Consider the following 24,473-nt stretch of genomic DNA (forward strand, 5'->3'; position numbering starts at 1 on the left):
AATACAGATACAATTAGTCTTTCTTGTTAAATCTAGATCAGATTGATGTTGGTAACGTTAATGTTAACGAAATATTGAGAGCTAAAATCATTGTTATGAAAATTTAGATTGTCTCGAAAAGTGTTTTAATTACGAAAATCTTGTGAAAGAAAAATTTTAGACAGTCCCAAAGTTACGAAATAATGATTTTTCCTAAAATTGAAACGAACTTTCAGTTTTAAATACACCATCGGTTTAAAATCAACGTGAAAAAATATACTCGCGATAAAATCCGAGGGAAAGTTCAGTTCCTGGCAATATTTTCACAGAGATCAGATTTTTCTCCCAACCCCGAAAATCTTGTAGTTTTTTCTTTCCTTTTTCCCCATTTTTTTTTTTTGTAAATTTCGTGTATATGGGTGAGTTTTTCTTGGCAAATAACAATTAACAGAGGTTTTTGGCTAACCGAGGTTTAACAACAAACTATTCAACGATAACATCGCAAGTTTGACGAAAAAAATCAATCCGCACGTGGTAAATGAATTGAAAATTGTAAGAATTAATAAGGCTTAAAATTACAATTATATTCCAATTGTCAAAAGAACGACTCGGTAATCAGATTTCATAATTTTTAATTAACTTGGTAATTATTTCTGGTGTATTTTTGTTTCTTCTCCTTAGAACTCTAAATTCTTAGTTTCACAATAATCCCCCCCTCCCCTTTTTCAAGTTTATTTTTATATAATTATAGCGCGATAATTACCGTACATCTGACGTGTTTTAATCGAGTTAAAAATCAGCGATCTTGCCGTTAATTGATAAATTTGTAATCTTTCGTTGCCGAATTTTTTTTGTTTTTTTCTTGCAATGTTATGTTGTTAATTATTTTACGTAAAAATTTTATCAATCCTGAATTCGCCTAAAGACACTTCGCTTAGCAAGAGGAACGAGTCCGGTTTAACCCACTCGCCGTCTTTCGTTCTTTATTGTTAATATCTTTCAATTCGAAAGGTTTCGACAACCAACCAACCAATCTCACTACGTATTGTATAAGTATACGGAGGAGTATATATAAGCAGGCTTCGCAGCTTCGGCGGTTCGTTCGGTCACTCGTTGTCAGTAAAGATGATGTTATATCATCGCTATGCCACGCATACCAACCCATTACATACGTCATATGTAATAACATGTATCATTCATTCCGCAACATGTGTGTAGGTATACATGATTCTTGTTACATTGACGAAACATTCAACGGTAAGAGAAAACTTTAACACTTTTCCAGCTCGTCGTTTACATAAATCAATCTACTTTTAAACGAGAAGAAAAAAACAAATATATACATAAATATATATATATTCAAAACGTCTTTGTTTGAGCAAATAAAAACATTCCGGAACGATTTTTTGATGTTTCGGAAATTTAGTTAAATTTTATTCTGTTTTTTTTTTTCTCTTTCTCTCCAAAATTTGCGTTCATCTAGCAATGCGAGAATAATAATTCTACAAAATGAATTGCTGCAATCGTATTCGTCAGAATATTTTATCCCTGTTTCGCATACTTGATTAATTATCTAATATACGGTATATTTCAAAAAAAAACATCGTTTGCGAAACAAAAATCAAGATTGCACATACTTATGGAACAGGATATTGATTCGACGATGTTTAATTCCTCGCATATATCGTGGTGACATTATTAATCAATAAAAATAACATCACAGTAACAGTTTATCTATTTGGACAAGAGGAAGGAAAAAAAAAAACAACAAATTATACACACACGTGAATTTATTTGCGAACCTGCTGGTACGTGGAACAATGTATACATAAATTATTCCACGGTATAATAATTTTTTTTTTATCATCCGCTTTAAACATACGTCAGGTTAACTGCAAATTACACATATTTTTGTAATCTTCAAATATATTACGAATCAAGCTTTCCTCCGAGCTGTTGTACAGGTACAATAATGATGATGTTAATAATAATAAGAACAACAACAACAAGCCGATAGTTATTTATTCAGCGGTTTGCCCACCTGTTGCTGTCCCACCTTTACATACGTGCGTATATGTGTATGCATGTTAGTCACGTACAACGTTCCACTTTCCTCTAGTCGACACAACTAAACGCGATGACGACGACGATGATGATGATAAAATAACGTATGTTTCGTAGTCGAATTTGATGTTTGACACCCTGCTACGAATCCCATGAAAATCTGTACCTAAATATGCATAAACACATACATATATAATTATATATACGTATATATATTATATATTCATATTAATATTAATGATACGCGAGCTGCGGCTCATTTTGTCGTCTTTTTTACCATCAAGAGAGATTTTACGGTATAACCTATAATTGGTTTTGTACACAGATTTAATTTTAGAACCCTTCGTCCTCTTTTTCCTCAGGCTTTATTTTCACACAAGATATATGCATACACACACACACACACACAATATGCATCCATATATAAACATATACGTACATGGATGCATATTGCAACAACCTAGATAGGAAAATTATTACACATACACCGTGTACGTGTAATAGATATTTGTGAATGTTAAAAAGCGACGGGTAGGTAATAATATTGATTCAGTAAAATATGGTAGGTGTCTTGAAACGAAATGGAGGATCTTAGGTGTAAATATGTATCGTCGTATCGCGTATAATTCGTTCATTGGCGCGGTCTTTACGTCTGCGTTTAAATACGAACGTAAATAATTAATCGATCGCACCTGCATGCGTGCATTTACTTATAAAACTCTACCCCGGCACACAAATTTTCAATTAACTGTTTCGACCGTAGCTTCTGAACCAGAGGCGTAAAAGTGGGATAAATCGGATATAACATGAATTTGTATTTCGTAGATTCAGTTCGATTTTTCACACTTGTTTTCAAATCACTTGTTTCGTTTGTAGCTTCCGAACCGAAATCTTGTTCATTTTTTTTTTTTTTTTTAGTTAAACAAGGCTTTAACGTCAATTTATTGTTGGACGAGCATTAAATAGCAACAGTGATAAAGGGTAGCGCGTCTTTTAAATCGGGACACCCTGTATATACATGTAAACCGTAATTTGAAGGCGGCGGCGTGGGTGCGGAATATAATTGCACGTATTAGTTATTACGCCGAGTTAACAAATTGCAAGATTAATACGAAAGCCAGGTGCACCAGCTGCAGCAGGAAATGAGGAGGAGGAGGAGGAGGAGGAGGAGGAGGCGTGATACGGTCTCTCAGATCTGACCGAGAGAAGAACACCTCTCTGGCAACCTTTCACTATCGTGTGCAATAAATGCACCGCTTTATTGCACTTCGTCGTCTCGTTGATCGCCGATGCAGTCTGTAACGCACTCTAAGATCCGTTATTGCAAATTCGGATCAGAAAAATGTGTGGGTTTTCGATGTCGGTGACGTTAGCGTTAACGATGTATATTTAGGAGAGATAGTTTTTTTTCTTTTTTTTTTTTTGTTTTCTTGTTTGTTAATTTTCCAAATTCAGGACTGTCGGAAATTTATAAAAACGGCAACAAAGCATCGCGTGCCAATATTTTAAAAACCCAACTCTTTTAAAACCGTTATAAGATTGCAAAGTATTGAAGTTTTTTTTTTTTTTTTTTTTTTTGTTTTTTTTTTTCCCTCAACAACGTTCCTTTACGTTAAAGTTACTAACTTAAACCTCGTGAAAATATATCAATTTTTCTTTTTCTTCTTCGCACATTATACAGTTTTCATAATCACCTTATGGGTTTTTAATAATATTGTCAAGGTTGTTTTTCCTTTTTTTTCTCATTTCTTTCAATCTTCTATCTATCCACGTTTTAATTTCCTACACGCACTTACTTTATTGCTATTATTATTATTATTATTATTATCGTCATGATCATTATCCTCATTATTATTATTATTATTATTATACGAACGATCGGATTCGTCGTTTTGCCTGTTTTTCGTTTCCTTCTTCTCCCCTTCCTGTATTCCGAATCGATCGATTAATCAATCGTGCAATTTTGGCACAGTTTGAAGAACGCGGAAAAAAAGTAAAAAACAAAAGTCAGAGTAACGTAATCGGGTAATTAATATTTCAACATTTGCTCATTTCGGCGTCTCACATTCGGCAAAGCGAATCCGTAACACATTTCCAAAGGATATCTCTGAACGATCGAATTTGTTTCGTTCCGGACAATATTGCGATCTATATTAATTTTCAAGTGCGTCGTGATAACGAAAAAAAAGCATTAGAAACACGTCGTTTTCGATATTATCGGGGTTTCTGTTTCTTTTTCTGTTTCTGTTTTTCAGTTTCTGTTCTTCTGCTTCTATTTTTCTACTTCTGTTTATCCGTTGTTGTTGATTCACCTGCTCCTGGCTGTACTTACGTATAATTTTGTTTGACGTGTCTGTGTATGTGTAACTCGAGCCAGTGTCGCTTTATTATACCTGTATAATCTATAATATATCGACTGCCCGCCTTCCTTGCCTGCCTTGAAGCAGCGGCAACGCAACGCTGTAGAAAATCGTGCGGCAAATTGACCGATTAGAACTTGGTTGGCTAACTGTTATAACGGGCTACCAGCACAGCCGTGCAGCTCTATATATATATGTGTATATATACTTGCTTGAATTATAAAACTAAAGCTTAGACGATATCGATGCTCCGTTTGAAATACCTTGAATATCGTTGAAGAAATGTGGCAGATTTGTTGTAAATGAATACAGTCTTTTAAAATAAAATCAGACATCGTAAATTGGTGAAATGGAACGAATATAGTAAATTTTTTTGTTAAACAATAACGTTTGAAGCGAGCTGAAACGCAGGAAGCGATATAATTAATTTTTTTGAAAGAGATTTGTACGTAGATTAGCAACGAATTTTTTTTATCGCTCCAGTTGTGATTAGAGAAGAGACGGATTAAGGAAGTTGCCCTTTATTCGTTTGTTGAACTTCGATCTGACAAGATTTCGAGCTAATTTTCATTTCCGTATTGTTCCCGAAACGGTAATTAATTTTCTTTGAAAAAAAAACAACAAAATTTGACAAACCTTCGACCTTCTTTCTTCTTTCTTTCAAAAGAAAGTCATCTTCCTCTCAACTCAGGATACGTGTACATATATTTTGTAATAATTAACAGGTCAAAAGTTTCGATGAATTTACAATTTTTACGTACACACAGTTTCATTATAACGATAATTAATTGTGATAAATTGCAATGTTGCAATTACGATTTTGCTTTGAATTTTAACGAACGTTTCGACGCTGCCGCCGCTGCTGCTCAAGTATCGCCGATCATAGAAAAAACGTGAAAAAAAAATTACTAACAAATGCATAATACCTCGAGATGTTCTTCGGTTATGTGTAATTGCGATGACGTATCGCTGTAAATAACGCGAGAATATGCATATACTGTTTTACATGCATAGACAGATATTACACGTGTATGGTATATATGTGTATACATACACATACGTACGTATGCTGCAAATGTTTCACGATGAATCCAAGGACAATTCCAGAAAGAAACAACACACTTGCACACACGGTGTGTGATATCCTTCTTTATGTAATGAAATGACGAATTATTGCGCAACAGCGGACACGCCAATCTCTCTTTCTCTTTCTCTCTTTCTTATTCGTTCGTAAAATATGTAATACATCTGCGTTGCACGATACATTTTATTCTTATTTTCACATTACCGAACTTACTCACTTTCGAATGTTACAGTCGAATGTGTTTAAATTACCGGCCGAAGAGACGAGAAAGTATTTTTTGAAAATTGGATTTTTAACACAGAGCTTATGACCGTATCAAGTTTTTTTTTTTTTTTTATTCTTATAAACGAATGCTGCCGCAATTATTTCACAAAGTCCGTAGACGTTGACGGAAAAAAACGAGATAATTATTTTTACTAAATTTAACGCTAATTATACATTCCTGAAAAAGGATGTTCTAGTCACTCCGGAATCACAATGATCAAATTTGAGTAACCAGTCGCTAGATTAATAAATAACGATTTGCGTACGTTATTCAAACTTTTCTACGTCTAAAATTGAATCCTAATATACTGGAATTAAATATTTTTCCACACGGTAAAATTATTCCGAGATCATGCCTTACGATTCTCCACGTCTGAATGTTTTCCCTTGTTGACTAAATTTCGTAAAATAATTCTCAAACAATTCTGTCGCGATGTATAAATTATTATCAAGCATCCGTCGACACGAGCACAGAAGAAACGTGAAACTTTTTATAAAAATCGTAAATTTCAATCAAGAATGTTTGATTTTCAAAGAATTCAAACGGCGTACATAATTTATCGACGATACATTTCAACAATTCGACTTTTTTGTGATTCAAATTTTGAGTTCATGTACATTTATTTTTTTTTTTTTTCAAATTCTTTTTCATCGTACTAGGAATAAAGTGATACTTTTTTTTAATAAAATTTGACTCGTTGTATCTTTTTCAAGCTAATATTTTCGGAAATTGGTAGTAGAATCATCTTCGGAACGCTTTTGTTTGAATGTTTTATTGTCAAATTTTCTTACATATTTTCATTATCATTATTATTATTGTTGTTGTCGTCGTTGTTGTTGTTGCTTACCTTACCGCGCGCAATGCGCACTTAAAATGCGTGCACGCGTCTCTTTAGGAATGCAACTTCCATTAGGCATCTCGTTTTTGTCGTCTCAGCCTCGAGACTTGTCGGAGAAATCTGTCGCGATCCTGCAGAGGCTCTACCTTCGGATGTTGTTGAAGAGAGATAGAGATGGAGAGAGAGACAGAGAGAGAGAGAGAAGGAGAGAGAAATAAATGGTGGGTGAAAAGGGATGCTGGATGACCAGCAGACGATTTTAAAGACGCGCAGTCTCGACGGTCGACAACGAAGAGATATTATTATAAATCCGTATAATATCCGAAATTGAACGCATTGGCGGAAGTTGCGATTGTCAAAAGTTGTAACGTAACGACGATTTTATCGATTTAAAGAAAACTTGAGGTCGGTATAAAAATTTTTTTTAACAATAACGCGTGATTGTAGTAATTGAATTTTTTTTTTTTTTTGATTCGGTACAGTTCGCTTAACTTGTCCGAATGATACAATCGATCGAAAGATATTCGCGAGCAATGACGATTGTTAGGAAAAAAAAAAAAGCAAAAAAGAATACGAAGCAAAGATGCAAACGATTTGAAAGTTCCAACTATTTTTTCTTCTCCTTTTTCTTCCAACATTTTTGAATCCTTGAACGTTTTTTTTATTTTTATTTATTTTATTTTTTTTTTTCATCTTTCTACTTTTCTTTCAACAAATTCGTTACCGTTCGCTGAAAATCCAAAATAATAATTGACGATAACAATGATATTAAATTATATGAAAAATTAAATGACGTTAAAAATGTCGAGCCGCGTAAAACTGCACATCGTTTTCTTATTACCTTTAGCTTTCTAATTATTTGACGATTCCGACTAGTTTTCTTTCCTCCTCTGTGTGTTCATTTATCGTCCATCGTTTACAGGCCGCCCACTTTTTCTTTCACCACTTATTTTATACCAGCGGTTGAGTCTCGGAATTTTATCGTCTCTCGTAATGCGAACGAGATGGCGCGAGCTACCGGAAATTCGTTGCATTGCACGTTCCGAGCTTCGGCCTCTCTGCTCGGTCGATATTCAAGGAAACTGCTACTTTTTTTCATTCATTTTTATGCCTACGCGTATCCCGTCGCGTAACAAGTCGAGAGACGATGAATGGAGTCGTAGAAACAAGGAGAGGGAGAAAAAGTCGAGATTCAGGATCGATTACATATCTCTTACTTGTGTGGTTAGAAGGAATTATTTTATAATAATATCAAATTATTTTTCTCCAGGTCCTTGTAAAATTTATACCTTGAACGCGATTGTTATCATTGATTATTTTTCGTCCGTGGATAGTTATCGTTCATTCGTTCATTGCTGCCAGGCGAGTTTCTACCATTCATTGTCTTTGTAATAACGAGGCTCGATTTCCGTTCTTTTATTCGAGAGGTCGTTAGTCGTCGTTATATCACGCACTAATTGCGACATGACGAACAAAAAGAATATGAATAACAATAAGAATAAGAAGAAGAAGAAAAAGAAGAAAAAAACAAGACTGTATAAAATAATTGAGCTTTACCGAACCACCGAAATATTCATCATCAAAATTCGATTGAATTTAAACACGAGCATATAATTACGACAAAGTTTCGATTTGAAATCGCGTGTAATTTTTTCCAACACTTTGCTTTTCAACAATTGAAGACAAATTACAGAATCGAATCCTTATTTTCTCGCTGTTACGTTTTACCAACACTTTTCTTCTCCCTTCTCCGCTCGCGTATCGTCAATTAATTATACAACACGCGACTCGCGAATTGTTTTATCATTATCGTTCAGCTGCTGAAGCGTGCGTTTTACATCGTCGTCTACTCGATGCTGCTGCTTCTGCTTCTGCCGCTGCGGATCTTCTTGCGAGAGTATAAAACCTTCCGGCGTGTGCAGTTCAGCCAGCAAACAAGCCAACTTACCGTATTAGGAAAGAGCCTCTCCGATCTCGTCGTCGTTGTCGTCGTTTCGCTTCTACGTATACTTGAATACTTGCGGCGTGTATAAAGTCGTACCGATAGAATGCTCAATGAGTTTTGCAGAGTTTCACTCGCGCGATTTTTGCTGGTGGTGGTGGGGGGGGGGGGGGGGGGGGGGGGGGGGGGGGGGGTGAAAATTTATAAAAGTATCGAGAAATAGTTGCAGAATAACGGCGATAACGAATTTTTAAACAAGCGGATATTTCATTTGTATGTAATATATTTCAGATTTTCAAATCGCGTTGATCGATGTGTTGGTTTTGAAAAATTGTAGCTACCCTCAAATCGATTCGAGAAAGTTTGAAAAAAGAAAAAAAAGAGAAAAAAAAAAAATGTAGTGCCTTCGAGAGTGAAAACAATGGCATAAAAAATCTTTAACCGAATCATCGAGGTCAAGGGTCGAACCCAGGTTGAGTTGGCATGGAACGGCCTATGTGGATAAATTCATGCATCGTGCTGCGGAGATTTTTATCGAAAATTTATCACCAAATTTTTAATGAGACAGCGAAACGACGTACTATAAATATATGAGTGTAACAATTTGAAGGCGAGACGGAGTAAAAAAGGGCACGGAATGAAGAAAAAACAAAAAAAAAAAAAAACATGCAATAAAAAATTCTCAATCTTCACATGCGAGACATTTCGTTGCATGCATGCATCGCCATTGCATATATATATATATATATATATATATATATATATATATATATATGTTACGTATAATATATCTGCTTGAATTTTTTTCCGCGCCCATTGTTCCGGGGGCCGGTTTCTTTTTTCTTTCAAGATGGCTGCATGTAGGGTTGGATAAGGTTTGGGTACGTAATACTTTACAATACCAACCGAATCTGAGATGATATATATTTATCGATCGTCGATTCCGATCCGATTTTCACGTACCGTAACCGTTTCGAACTTGTTTTACTAAATGCGATCGCGATTCGAATCTCTCATGCACGAAGAAGAAGAAGAAGAAGAAGAACTGCGCGATCAATTATTTTCTCCTCGTCGAGAAATTAAATTTACCGCATTTCTGCAACAGGGTATAACAAAAATCCTTCCCCAAAGAAAAAAAAAAAAAAAAAAAAAAAAAAAACCGAATCAAAAACTGCAAAAATAAGAAGCCAAACGAAAATAACCAATGAAAAAAATTCGTCACTTTCGAAATTTAGTTTAAATTTAATTCAATTCAATGAAATTTTAATGTTTCGTTAATTTTTTTTGTGTTTTTTTTTATTTATTTTTTTTTTATTTTAATTTTTTGTCATGGGTTTTTCTTTTTCTTTTTTTATGACAGATTATTTCTACACGAGTTATGTTAAGATCGATCACTATCGTATAGTGATTATTATTATTATTATTATTATTATTATTATTATTATCGTTATAGTGGGCGGTTGATATTTTTGGTAATATCCTGCAGAAGAAAAAAAGAGAAACAGCAATCAAGTATGTCAGTAGACTGAATGCATTAAAACCAAGTCTCGAAGTTGAACGCTTGATAAATATAGCTGCATAATATTCAATAAGCATAATTACGCGTTGTTACTGCAGAGATTTGAATCGCGATGATTCTGATCTTTTTAATATACTTTGAATAATACTGTCCGACAATGAGTTTCGAGGATTGATTCAAATGTCGCGTGGCTGATGATCGAGACTACTATTCTAATTGTCTATAAATGTCTTACATATCATATATATATATGTATATATACACACATACATATATATACGCATGATATATTTCACCGAGTAAATATGTACTTAATGTTAATTTCAATCTAGACGATCAATCTGAGAATGATTAATGGTCGAAGATGACGCGTCAGCTCTATGAAATTTCATCAAATTACTTTATTGTATCCGTATCGCTGTCGTAACTGATCGCTGTCACATCACGCAAGTGTCGAAATTGATAATTGGATTACAATTCGAGTAATTTATTCTGAACGAAACTGCTGTGACGATCTTTCGATTACATCTCTGGAGTAAAGAAATTGGATAATGCGAATTACGAATTTACCGTGTGAAAATAAGCTGTCGTGAAATAATTCGGGGGGGGGGGGGGGGGGGGGGGGGAAACACTCACTCAAAAACAATCTGAAACAAGAACAGCTCGAGATAAAAATAACTCGGGGCGAAAATAACCCGAGACGAATGTAAATTGTGATAAAAATAGCTTACGAAGAGAATAACCCGAAATAAGAATAATAAAATAAATAAAAAAATAACCCAAGATAAAAATAACCAAGGACAAAAATAAATTGTGACAAAAATAACCCGAAACAAGAATAATCGTAAGAAAGGTAACCAAATAAAAATGTAACTCGGGACAAAAACAACCTCTGATAATAATAACTTATGACTGAAAATAACCCGGGACAAAAATTGTGTCAGCGAAAATAACCCGGATTCGAATAACTCGCGACAAAAGTAACCCGTGGCAAAAAAATCGACTAAACCTTAGGTTACATTCTGTTGAATGAAACAAATTTAAATTATATTTTGAAGGTGATATTTTTTCTATTGGTTATTTTTCTCTCGTTTACTATTTTTGGGTCAATTGACCTCAGTGTCGTATATACGTATCAGAAGAAACGCTGTTTTAGAAATTGTGTATAAAAAAAAGAAATACAGGTTATACAAATTTATACTAAAAATCTATATAAATTTCTAAAAATTCGTCCAACTGTAGATTCAATGTTGCAGACGTAGTACTGAAAAATAGGAAAAAATCAATCCGTCATTCGCGAATGCGCGGCTTCTAGGCAACGCAATAATCTTTGTCGTATATTTATCATACGCCTTTGAAGCAAGCGCATTTAGACAAATTGCATGAATATATTATTACATCCACACGCGTGATCCGCGATACGTTGTTTCTCCTAATCGGAATCTCTCTCTCTCTTTCTTTCTCTTTTTGTTGCTGAAAAAGAACGTTCAAGAAACACACGGACAAACAAACAAACAGCAGGCGGATGACGCGGCGATCGAGATTCAGCTTCGGAAGATCTTGATCCAATTTGGAATCTCGCGATACTCTCTCGATTCGATCCATAATTGGCGTCTCGACAGCATTGGCTCGTTGCTTTATTCACGCCTTACCGTTTTCCCCCTCTTTAATTTCTCCTTGTTCCCTTCTCTTCTCTTCGCTTCTCTTTTTCCCATTTCAGTGCAGTTGCAACGCTGCCGCTAAGGATTTTTTAACCACTTGATAATATCGGCCAATCTACGTCATTGCGCGTTACGTGGTCCGATGATCGTTGAACGGTGTGTATAAATTTATACGCAAACTTTGTTTATCCAAACCACGTGTCGTTTGTTGTTCTGCCGATTAATTATTCACCAACGTTTTCCGATTTTCAATTTCCCCCCGGCTAATTATTATTGCTAAACGAAACTGACGCGGGACAATTTATTACGAATATACAGTGTTTTCGGCTCGGAAACATACTCGAGCTTTTTTTTCTACAATCAAGTGAACGCAAGGGAATTTAATTAACGGAGGTTGATATTGCCAATTATTAAACTGTTAGATATGGTGTACAATTTGTTATATACATACATGGCATGGCTTGGACGCCTAATTATACGAGAAATAATAATTGACAGGGTCAAAGTTCGCGGGTTGAATTTAACATTGACGTGGAAAACGATGGTTTTCAACGAGGTTTAACTTGGCAACGTTGCCGTAACGAAACTTTTGGAAAGATTCGCTATTTTCTTATTTTTACAATGATTTTTAGAAAACTGAGCTTGCAAAAATATACGCGCATGTTTAGTTTTATCACGAAATGACGATTTTTCTTCATCACGAATCGTTACGAAAACTTGTGTTAAAGATAATTGAACCGATGCGCGGGATTGATAATTTTGGAACCTTTGAATTGTTTCGAAATCTTTTTGAAATGATACTGACAACTGAAATGCAACTGAATGTGAAAATGAATTTCGACAGTACGAAAATCATCGAAAAAAAAAAAACCCACAACAAGAAAAAACAGATTTTGTAAACGTTTGAATCTTACTTTTGTCCATGCACGACGCAATTTGTTGAGAAGAGAAGAAATAAAATACAAATAAATAATCATATCGAAGTACGCCGAAATCTGAATCGCTTCACGGTTTACATGAATATGGAAACTCGACGATTCAGCGAAAAGGATAAAGTTAAAAAACTATAAAATCTTCAATAATTTTGCAAAATTGTTATTGTAAAAAAAATAAATCGGAACTGTTAAAAGCGTTGGAAAAAAATGAAATTTTTCTCATCGTAGATGCGGTAATTTCAGTGGATATACGGTCATTTTGTTGTTGCAAACATTATCACTGTTGTCGTTATTATCATTATCATCGTCTGTTTCAAACCCAGCACAGAAATTAACCCTCGGTAAGACGAGGCGGCGAGTGTCAGAATTCTCTCGTGTCTACGGAGTTTTGAATGTGGTTGTAACGTGCACGGACGTTTTGGAATTGTCGTTACACCGAATGACCAGAGACTGGGTTGGGTAATTAATTATCCCCGTAGCTTCGTACTGTAAAATACATACATCAACGTTTCTCTCTGACACACTCACTAATAATAATATATACACATATATGTGTGTGTGTGTGTGTGTGTACGCACGTTTCACTTCACTCGCCTGAAACTTGGGCGAAAGGCTCGCCTTATTCACGTGTAGAGTAGCGTATGTACGTACGTACGTGTAGGTATGTTGTACCTTAATGTGGGCAGTCCAGGCACACCTTATCTTTATGATTTACGACGCGAAGTTGCCTGCTTGCAGCCAGTTTGATTGATTCCGTCAACTTTATATCCCACCGTTTGACGCAGGTATGTAACACCTAAAACCCGACGAGGCGAAACTCGGTTTCAATATGGGATATGGTCGCTGGTTACAATTAGATATTTCAGATCGAACTTTGAACTCGATGAGAAAATGTTTATTTTAATACACATAAATTTGGTGAGATTTCTTCGTTGTTTGTAACAGCGTTACTTATCGTTCGTTGTCAGTCGGAATGAATTTGAGGGACGGGAGATGAAAAATGTGAGATTTTTTCGGGCTGGGTTGAAGTTCCCGATTCGAAAAGCTCCGAAAGTTTAAGCGAAGAGATCAAACTTTGGGGAAACGGGATGTTTCGATTGGTCGGAAATCCGACGGCTCAAAGTTTCTATACGCGAGATTCTGATAATTCAAGTTACGGTAGAACAACGTTCCGAAAAGTATAGTTTTAACAGAGTAAAATGCTTTTTGGCATTTTTTCCTTTCGGAACTTTGGCGTCTCGTCAAGGTTCGACTTCTTTTCTTCGAGTTTCTCCGCGATAAAATTCGCAAAATTGCGCTTTCGAAACTTTTCAAATTCGGAATTTCAACATCGGCCCTATTTTTATTTAATTATTATTTTTTATTTTTTTTTTTTTACACTCAAAATTATTACAGCGTTAATTCCCTTTCGTCTAACACTGATTTTATTGTCATATTAATACTGTTATTTGTTTATTACTATTACACGATCGTTATGTCGTCGAGGAAAAATAATTCCCACGATTGTTTTACAACACGAGCATGTCTTGTATTTAATACGGGAAACACTTTTACAGCCAATCGAGTTAGCCAATTTCTATATCATACCCGTCATTGACACACGTGAAAATATGTTGTTGCGGAAAAACGTCGTACTCGTATATCTGTACGCAATGATTAATTGAACATAGTTACGAACGATTATAAATAACGAGAACCAACTTTCTATCGACGTAGAAAAACAGGATATTTCAACATTAAAATCGTGCACGTAAATCGTGTTACAATTTTCGCAAACACTTTTTTTTCCTTTCAATTTTCCTCCGCATTACCGAACAAAATTTATTCGTATCCTTCGATATTGAAGGCGTAACACGCAGAGAATAGACAACAACGAAATAAATGTGAATTCATTCTTCTCAGGTACCGTTTTCCATTAACGGATTATTCTAATAAATCGATAACGATCTTTGCCTCGCGGCGCCAAGTTCGTAATCCGTAATTCCAACGCCGTCATCGTCGTTTTTTTTTTTTTTTTTTTTTTTTAATTATTTTTAATTTTATTTAATCTTTTTCTTTTCACGTCGTTCTTTCATCCGTCTGTCCGTCATTTTCATACTTTCGTGTCTGTTTATTTTTCTTTTAGTAAATTCTGCTTCTTCTTCTTCTTCTTTTTTTTTTTTTTTTTTTTTTTTTCCGCTACCACTCTTCTAACCAAGTCCAAATGTGATAGACGAAAATTAGACGTTGCCCGAAACGGTATTTGGGTTAGGGCTATACGCTCGTTTTTTTTTTTTTTTCTCCTTTTTGTAACGTACTCGGTACATTTTATTTTTATTCTTCTTCTTCTTTTGCTGCACGGACTCGAATGAAACTTGTATTTAAAGTGAGGTTAATTGGGTTGAAAGGTTTTGCGTTAATTATCGGCTGCTGTTAAGCTGCTGCTACGGCTGTGTAGAATCTGACCTTCGCTTTGCGCGGCATCGATTATAATACAAGCCTGAGACGTTTTTTTATTTATATATATATATATATATATATATATATGTTTTTTTTTTTTTAATTTAAAACACTCGAGGATAATCATCACACCTCTGATTTTATTTCGTATTCGATTTCTCACGAGTTTTGCCCGAAGGATCGGAAAATCATTTTTAAAATTTACGTGATTACGAATTTGCAAAATATACAGTATAGTAATTTTTAATTAAGAAAAACTTTTTTAAACCGCAACTTTGGTTTTTTAATCTATGACGTCGGTCGTTGAGTTCGCGTTTTTTCTCCCCAGTCCAGTAGTCGAATTATTTATCTCGCAATCGTTTCTCCTTCGCGTTTTCTGCAGTCGTGGTAAAAGAGACTGTCGACTCGTTTGGCTGTTTCTTGCCTAAGGAGACTGCAGTCGCGTATGAAATTCGCAGAGTGTCGCATCTCTCGATATCTGAATCGTAAGTCTTTTAAAATTCGCAAATTTGACCAAGTATCGAAAAAAGTGTGACAAAGAGATATCGAATCTAACGTGAGTCAAAGTAGAATCTTTGCGACAGAGTTACACGGTGGATTTTCACTTTTGTCTTTGGAAATAAATTTCAGTGGGTAAATAATTCTTCACACAGATCAGATAAAACTGCAGTCAATTTTTGAATATTAAACAAATTTGCTTTTAAATACCAAGTAAAGTGAATTGAATTTAATTGTCAAAGTGAATTGGTCGATTCCTTCTTTGAAAAGAAAATCATCGTTCCTTTATAGAAATATCTTTGACGATTCTCGGAATTTTTTGTTATTACAGGCGCGTGTATAACTTGTCGTTTGATCATACAAAGTACACAAGTATCGATAAAAGAAAGGAATGAATCGAATTGATTCCGAATTGCGGTTGATCTTTTTCATTCAATGAATTAAACATAATGTATTCGTGTGGATGTATCGTATATACGCATATATGTGTGCGTGTGTTTCTCGATCGAGGCAAAGAAATCAGCACCGGAGGCAACTCACGTGTCTGAACTTCAACTTACGTACCTAGATACGGATCACTGCTGTGAGAGCATTAGCATAAATTTACCCAATCGACCTAGACTCTGTCAAGCCGTCGAGCGGATCTTGATTACACCGATTCCCGATCGATCGCTAATCGGTTCCTTAAATTATTCGCGTTATACGTGCACGGTGCCATTTTCTTTTCACAAAACGATAGATGTGTACGTAAAATAAAGCGAGGTTACACAAATGGCGAAAATTTTGCATCGCAGTGAATTTTGTTAAAGAAATAAATATATACCGATTGAATATCACGCGCAAACAAAGTTCGCGAACGGTGAACGATTTATTTTTGAGATTTTTTTAACTCGGGGGTGAGAAATATAATCGTTTTCGAAATGAGATCTTTTGTGTCCTGAAACTTGATCGGGAAGCTTGAACGAGGCAGAAATGAAAGAAGGAATGTAAATAATTTTTTATAACTTGACTAAAATTTTGCACTCAATAAATCGCGACCAGAATCGCAACCTACGATGTGAAATAGTTAGATCCCATTCGTACTGCAGATGTAGAAAATGTAACATACGTACAGCGTGTGGAGAGTTTCTTTGGGTATAAAATCGAAGGATAACTAGAAGCTGATGCAGCTCGGGAATAACTGGTGCTTGAATAGCTTGAGGCGGTTTATCACTCCGATCGAGCGTAACTAAACGGTGTATAATAAAATGTAATATACCGATATAAAATAATCATCGGGAATTAATATTAAACACGTATGCCTTATATACCTTGTTACAACGGTGCGGGAAAATCGGTTTCAATTGAATAACAATTTGATTTCATATTGCAAGAGTTACCGTGATCGGCGTTTAATTTAAATTTTCTTTTGTGAAATTTTGCAGGAGGAAATCGGTGAGATAATCGAATCAGTGCCGTCGAGGCGATCGCGAGTATCGATCTCCGAATCGTCAGAAATCAGGAGCTGGAATTCCGGGACGAGATCGCTGCCGGCTACGAATCGACGGGGTGGTTTATCGAGATTTGAATACGAAGGGGCGAAGAAGAGTCCGTCGGAAGGACGACGCGACGACGTGGCTGTCGAATGGACCGACGATATTTTGGCCGATTTGAACTCGCTGATCGCTAACGAAATCGACGAGCTCAAAAGGAAGGAAGAGGAGGGATCGTCGAGGGTCGCGAGGATATCAGAGAAAAAAGGAAACGTGCTGGGGGGTGAAAAATTGGACAGGGACGAGTACAAGGATCTTCTACACGAGTTTGGAATATCTGACAGCTGCAGCGAAGCCGGTTCCGAGGACAATAACGAGCCCCGAATCCTGACGAATGGCTGCGAGGAGAAGAGCCGAAGGTCCCCGATTTACGGCCGTCTATCGAGGGGCCCGAACCACTTGAATTCGGACTACGACGAGCCGCGGGACAAGCTGGAACCGGAAGCCAGGATCGGTAGGGACAGGAAAATCGGTCGGAATTTTTGCGGCTACGCAAGCTCGGACTACGACGAACCGGAACTCGAAGGTGGAAGTTGGGGGGGAAGTCGCGAGACAGATTCTAGTCCGTTAGTAAACGGTGCGGGTGTTAATGGCGACGTTAATAGCCAAGTAATAAGTGATAACAGAGAAGGTGAAGGCGAGGAGGGCAAGAATTGCAACAGTTTGTTAATTTCACCAAAGAATAATTACCTATCCAAATTACCACCGAAGTACAACGGCGCCTACAGGCGAAAAACGAGTCTTCCGATACAGCTTCAGGCTTGCTTTGATAAGCGGCGAAAAACTGACGCCAATCATCTTCAGCATCCTCAAAGACTTCAGATCAGGACGACCCAGAATCAGTCGTCGAAATTCAACTGCGGTAACAGCTTCGCCGACAATGATTGCTGCGGCGATAGTCAACCGGAATACGACGACGTTGTTTTCAATGAAGTCAGTAAATCGAACGAGATGATATCGAGGTCGAAATCATTGGAGAACAGCCTCGTACTGCCTCCGAAATCAGCGCCGGTCACGCCAACGGAGGACAAGAAATTGTTGTCCTTTTCAAAACTGTTGAGAAGACGGCAGCAGCCGTCTGTTGTGGCGAAAAGTTTTCAGGACACCGTTGTCCTGGTCAGGGTTTCGTCCCTGCCGGATCAGGATATTCTTCTGAACAATAACGCGGATCAAAGTGTTAAGCCGGGAAAAAATGTTCACCTCACACATAACATCAGGTCTATTTCTCCGATCAGTCTAAGGTCCGATCTGTCCGCAAAGAGATTGTCGGAGTCCAACAGTGACGTCAGACAGATCAGTCCTGTTGAGTTGAAGAAGTTTTCTAGTCTTTCCGGATCGGCGTCAAACAACGCCGCAGTCTCTCGCAGTTTATCCAGTGAATGTAACGAGGAGAATGCCGCCTATTACGAAGAGGAGAACTCCCGGAGGCAAGATCATCGTGACGAGAGGGTGTGCGTTGTTCAGGAACACAACCCCAGGTCCGGATCGGTAAGTCGGGTCGTTGTATGGCCGTTGGTAAAGCAGTAATCCTTACCGACATCTGTATCGGTAAAGCAGCATTCCTTACCGACACATTGGTAAAGCAGATCAGAAAATATTTGTTTTTTATTTTTGATTTTCAGCTGCCGATTTCCATGCACTCGCTTCTTTCCCGGCTACGGAACGGATATTCGTCCTCCTGCTGCCCTGACGGTGGTTCAAGTTTCGTTGAGAGTCAAGTCCCGTGTTCCGAAATTGGCACCCAAACGTCACCGGCGCTTTCGCGATGCTCGAGCGTTGGAACTTGGGTCAGCGATTTCGAGTCTCCCAGAGGTGAGTAGATCCGATTTTTATTCGATTGATTTGAAAAACTTTATCGATACGTTTCTCGATGAACTTTTCGCGAAATGAGGGGGAAAATTACCTGCGTGTGTCATCGAACAGCCGAATCGACCATCGACTCCCGATCACTGAGGGATGAATGTACCCTTTATCCAGGTTCACCGCAGGACACCGTCGACGATGATAACAGGTCATCCTCCTCCTCTCAAGACCTCTTGCAGAGCATGGACGAAATATCGTCTGGCAGTTTGTCACCGGAGGTTAACGATCCTGACAGAGCTTCGTCACCGCTGGAAAGCGGCATTGGAACCGCGAGTCCACCACGAAGCACAGAGCGCAGATTGAGCAAACGTGAGTATGATGGATAAAATAGAAAGTAGAGTAGTTTTATTTATGTCTATGCATGCAATGTTGTAAAACAGGAATTCCAGTTGCGCGTAATCTTACCACGCTGAAGTTAGTAACGACAACATAACAAATCGTGCGGAAAAACAGCATTTTTGTGCAATTCAAGGATGACTTTCAGGGATTTGGCTTTGTAATGTTATTTCTAGGCGGTTTGGGGAAATTTAATAACAGTACCCCGTCACCTCCTCGATTTACGACCAGAATTCGAATTTGACTAAGTCTGGGCAGCCACTTTGTTGTCACACACTTCGTATACTCTACGGTTTAAATATTGGTGTTCATACGTGGACGAAAGCACTTGTCAACCATTCGTGGCCATAATCTCTGCATACATAACGCAATTAAAGTAACTTTGACCGCAACTGGATCAAACAATGGTCAAAATTTGTAACAAGGTGACCAAAACCGTATAGATAAAGAGAGGATAACGATCGCCTAATATTTCACGTTACTTGGCGTACCCCTTTTTTGTTTCGACCTCTATCCCTCTTCTGTTTTTGCTCGTCATCTTGCCCCGCCTTTTCCGTTCTTCATAATCATCGTCATCATCATCATCATCATCATCATCATCTTCTTGTTAAATCGTTCGCCGGATCAGCACCCACCTACAACAAATGTCACCGTAAAGAAACCTGGGAGAGGATACGACGCAGACCTTCGAAGGTCAATACAAGGTCCGACAAGTACTTCGATGCTGTTACCGACGATGTTTGGGTCAGACGGGAAAGCGTTCACACACAGACGAGGGATCAGGACAATTGGTATCCTCAGGAGGCTGTCGACAGTAGCAGCGGCCTCGATGATTCCTTACCAAGGATGAAACCTTCCAGGCCGACCAATCTGCCTCTCGGTAATTAACCAACCACTTGTTTATACATTTTGGAAAATTCTCCGGACGATGATTTGTTTTACCTTGCTCTATTGTGTGTCTCTCTTCTTTCCCACGTGGAAAATGGACCGAAGACTCCTCGATTGAGTTGCTTTCCAATTCGCGGTGTAATCTCGTTTATTATAATTACATTTTTTTTTTCGGATCGTCAGGCCTTTCGACAACCGTCAGCAGCTCAATGAGCTCCGGTGAATTACTCGAATCACCACCAAGAGCACCGTCCTCACCGTCGGCTGCCAGTTTGCAGTTGAAACCAGAACCAATGACCATTGAACTAGGTGGTAAAAGCAGCAGTGCTCCTTTACTCGAGAACGGCGACGAGGGAAAAGGAAAGGACGAACACATGGTGGTGAGTTGTTTCTCCTCCTTGAATCTTTTTCTCGTTTTTCAATTAAACAAATTCGCGTAGCTGCGATTTCGTTCATCTTCGATAACTTGACGAGATTTTTTTTTAGAATAAAACGGGGCATGGCTCTGATCGAATCAACTTACTTCGTAATGATTGATTAGTTTTAGTCACGTTATATTGGCAATTCCTTCGAGTTATTTTTAATCTGATTTCGAATCTGAATATATTTAGTCGCTGCTACTGTATGTTTTTCGATATTTTATAACCGCATGTTTTAATCATTCATTTATTCAACGGCAATGGATACGTCGACGTAATATACAATACATATTCATTATACATGTGTGTATGTAGGTCTCGATCATCGACCATCGGTTTCTTTGCTTTACATTACATACAAACACCGACAAACTGGCATACGATATAAGCTACGGTACATAGTCCTTGGCTTGTATAAATAGCCAACTCCAGTCTTCGTCACATGTAATATTTCTCAAGCTCAGTTCCAGTAATAATATCAAACAACCACCGCGTGGCATAGTTACGTCACAGCTTTTATTCGATGCTAGTCCCCCCACCCCCCCACCTTCATCTTTATACTTTGTAATTAATTATTATACACGTAGTTATATATTATTTATCGTTTATAACGGTACGAGATCAAGTGATTAAAGTTTTCGTCGGTGACGAATTTTCCAACGTATAATTATATCGCTACCACATGTTGTTCTCACATGTGCGTATGTGTATTTTTTTTTTTTTTTTTGCATCATTATTCAAATTTTTATTACTCTTTCTTTCTTCTTGGTTCATTTTTTTTTTTTCTCTACGAGAGCGAAGAAAATTTCGATATTTTGAATATTAGTCTATTTTGTTAAACACGGATTCAAAGAGTGTGGATTTATTTAAGATCGAATCGTGCTCACACAGTTTCGTTTTTTCACAATCAGGGTCGTCAAATTCGTTAGTGAGAAAATAGAACAGGAACGGACGAAAACGGCGATGAAAAAAAAACAAGAAACGTATTATAAATGAAAATGAGTTGATCTGCGTTTATTTATTTATTTATTTATTTATTTTTTTTTTTGTTTTTTCTTGCTTCCGTTTTACATTTTTCGAGCCTAAAAGTGAACCGAAAAATGACGAATATGATAAATTGTTTTGCCAAATCGATTTATTGCGATTGCCGCCACGAGATGTGTTATCTTTGAAAATCTGTATGTACAATATTTATATCAGGCGATTTGAAAACGCGTCAACACTTTAAAACTGTATAATATCGTAGAATTAAGTGTGGATGAAGTTGAAAAGATGCGAAGCAAAACCGCTGATGCAAATCCGAGTGATTTTGGTATCCCGAAATGAATTTGTGTTTCTTTTTCTTTTTCTCGTTTCGTCGTGGCCGACTTTTTTCCACCAATTTTATTTTCAATATTCGCGTATTTTTGCTGTATCTGTAATATCGACTCTGAGATTCAAAACAAAAAAAAATAAAAAAAAAAAAAAATTCAAAACTTGTACAATCAGCTGTCTTTTGACTATGTATGTAAATGTACAGAAAACGGTAAAGTTTCCTGAATTCTCAGTACAATTTTCAAGATTCGACCGATCGTTCCGAAACGTGTAAAAAATTTTGCGACTCGTGATTCCATTAGACGAATTTCAATTTGTTGCTGTTTTAGTTCGTCGGATGAGAATAAAGAAAAAAAAAAAAAAACAAAACCTCGAATCCGTCGATACTCTCGAAAGCTTTTTTCAGTTACTTTTAGAGTTTCTTTATCATTTTTCCTCAGGCTTGTTTTTCTCGTACCGTATTGTTTATTTATTAATTTTTTTTTTTTGTTTCTTCTGTACAAATAATAAAATATCAGGCATAAACAGCGATATATTTGTGAAGATCTTCTCAGTTTAAAGCCAGCGTTTGCATCGACGTACAACTATTTCTATAACATCGAAAGACGCGGCGGTGAGAAAAGCTCTTTCATATATACCCCATGGTGTTGGTAAGCTCGGCGGGTGAGCTTTTACACATCCCTAAAGGCTAGGCTGGCGGGCATCGGTCAAAGCTAAATGGGCAGCGAGCCGCGTTACTCGAATTATATTCGCATGATACACCTCAACCCTTCTACCGACTCTAAACACGCGGAGAAAACAAGCCCGTTTTTCGTTGCGCTGCAAGCTCGTTCCAAGTTAGGGTTGGGCTTGACCAAGGTGAGCCCGACCTTTTCCGAAGAGACGGGGATGGAGGAAGAGAGAGAGAGATGGAAAGCAGAAGAAAGAAAAAAAAAAAGAAAATGTTGGGGGGTGAAAATTTGAGAAGATCCGTGAAAACACTGGATTTTGACAAGGCGTTTGCTGTACACTTACAGCTTTTGATATTTAAAAATAACCGAAAAATATCTCGGCAAGAAAAATTCACAGTGTTACACTTAAATTATTTTATCACACGGCATCGAATTCCATTGATTATTCTACGACGCGTTTTTGCCGCACCGCATAAGTCGAACCTGCGAATAAAACATTGCAACAGATATTTGTTGAGGATTGTAAAAACTCCATATGAATGCATCACGACGACGCCCAGATTTTTAACACTGAAAAAAAAATAAAAAAAAAAAAAAAAAAATTAACAGCTTGAAAATTCGATGAAATATTATTTTTATCAAGAGATTTTTATCCCTCGTACGTCTTGTTTTATGTATTTTAAAAACACACGGTATATTTTCAATGCAGGTTGCCGCCGGGTTTTTATTGTCAACTGAAAATTCCATTGGGGGGATTTTCGTGATCTCATTTTCTCCGTAAATCGCGTTGTTGTGTTTTTTTCTTTTTCTTTTCTGTCCTCTTCCTTTCTTCTCATTATTCTTATTATTAATGCAATTCTCTTTCATCAGCATACTTTTTCTCAACAGTTTTTCTGCTTCTGTTCCTTTCAGGTCATCCAGCAGCCTCGATCACAGTCCGAGCGTCATTTGTCAGGTGAGTTCTTATACATATAATGTTTAATATTATCAATTTCTTGCACATAACCCAACGCGATGTGATGTGGGTACAATTTTAGCAAGAAGAATGAATCTAGATAATATTCTAGATCTGCGCTTTTCTTATGTATTTAATTTTGCACAGCTGTTAGGTATTGCCGATATTTAATATCTTTACTCTCCGATTCGTCAATCCGATTATTGCCGAGTGATTGGCAAGTATTCGAGAATTCAACTAAATACAATTGGGGAAGAGGAGAAAATATCTTATCGTCGAAATATTTACATTTACCATTGTTACACAAATATTACAGTGAGAGAAATTTTTAGTTCCGGTTACCGCTCAGTTCTTAACTGTTTTCATTTTTTACCGCAATCGACAAAATATAGTTATAGGTAGAAAATGAAAATTAGTTTTCTACCTGTTACCGAAAAGTCTAGTATCCGTTACTATTCCCAGTGTAGGGTCTTGGAAAATAAAAATAATTTGCGGTTTTCCACCATGGGACCGTCTAAAAGTTTGTTCAGGTTAAAAGAAAAGTTTTGTAAAAAAAAATTAGCGTTCTACGTTACGTGGAAGCTCGCGCTCAGTTGACTTTCACTTTTATACCATTTTTTTTTTTTTTTTCAATTTATCGTGAAAACGTTTTTTTTTTTTTCTTTCTTCTTCATTCCTTACATTAATCACAATATCAATTTACCTCACTAAAAAGAACCACACTTGTGATAATAAGTCTTCAGTTCACGTCTCAGAAGTGGATCGGACGATTTTTTTATTATTAATTGAATCTCACGAAATAGTTATGATTAAATATGAACTTTCAGTTTATGAAAATAAGATTTCCCGATGATATATCTTTGTGTGATGAATCGTGATATTTGGGTTGAACACAAATGTCTGGACAGAAA

The 24,473-nt window shown here is 36.9% G+C and overlaps 1 protein-coding gene across 5 annotated transcripts in view; it reads left to right on the top strand.

Annotated features, from left to right (window-relative positions):
- LOC124185961 overlaps positions 1–24,473 on the top strand; it is a 139,976-nt gene that overhangs the window by 21,749 nt on the left and 93,754 nt on the right. For 3 of the 5 annotated variants that reach the window (XM_046577222.1, XM_046577225.1, XM_046577221.1), the window contains exons 4-9: positions 17,009–18,604; positions 18,739–18,928; positions 19,040–19,288; positions 19,944–20,195; positions 20,387–20,583; positions 23,520–23,562. In XM_046577222.1, coding sequence (XP_046433178.1) covers positions 17,009–18,604; positions 18,739–18,928; positions 19,040–19,288; positions 19,944–20,195; positions 20,387–20,583; positions 23,520–23,562 — 2,527 coding nt within the window. The remainder of the gene's footprint in view (positions 1–17,008; positions 18,605–18,738; positions 18,929–19,039; positions 19,289–19,943; positions 20,196–20,386; positions 20,584–23,519; positions 23,563–24,473) is intronic. The other 2 variants (XM_046577223.1, XM_046577224.1) reach the window with 2 other exon arrangements.

The sequence above is a fragment of the Neodiprion fabricii genome, chromosome 7, assembly GCF_021155785.1.
Source record: "Neodiprion fabricii isolate iyNeoFabr1 chromosome 7, iyNeoFabr1.1, whole genome shotgun sequence".
NCBI lineage: Eukaryota > Metazoa > Arthropoda > Insecta > Hymenoptera > Diprionidae > Neodiprion > Neodiprion fabricii.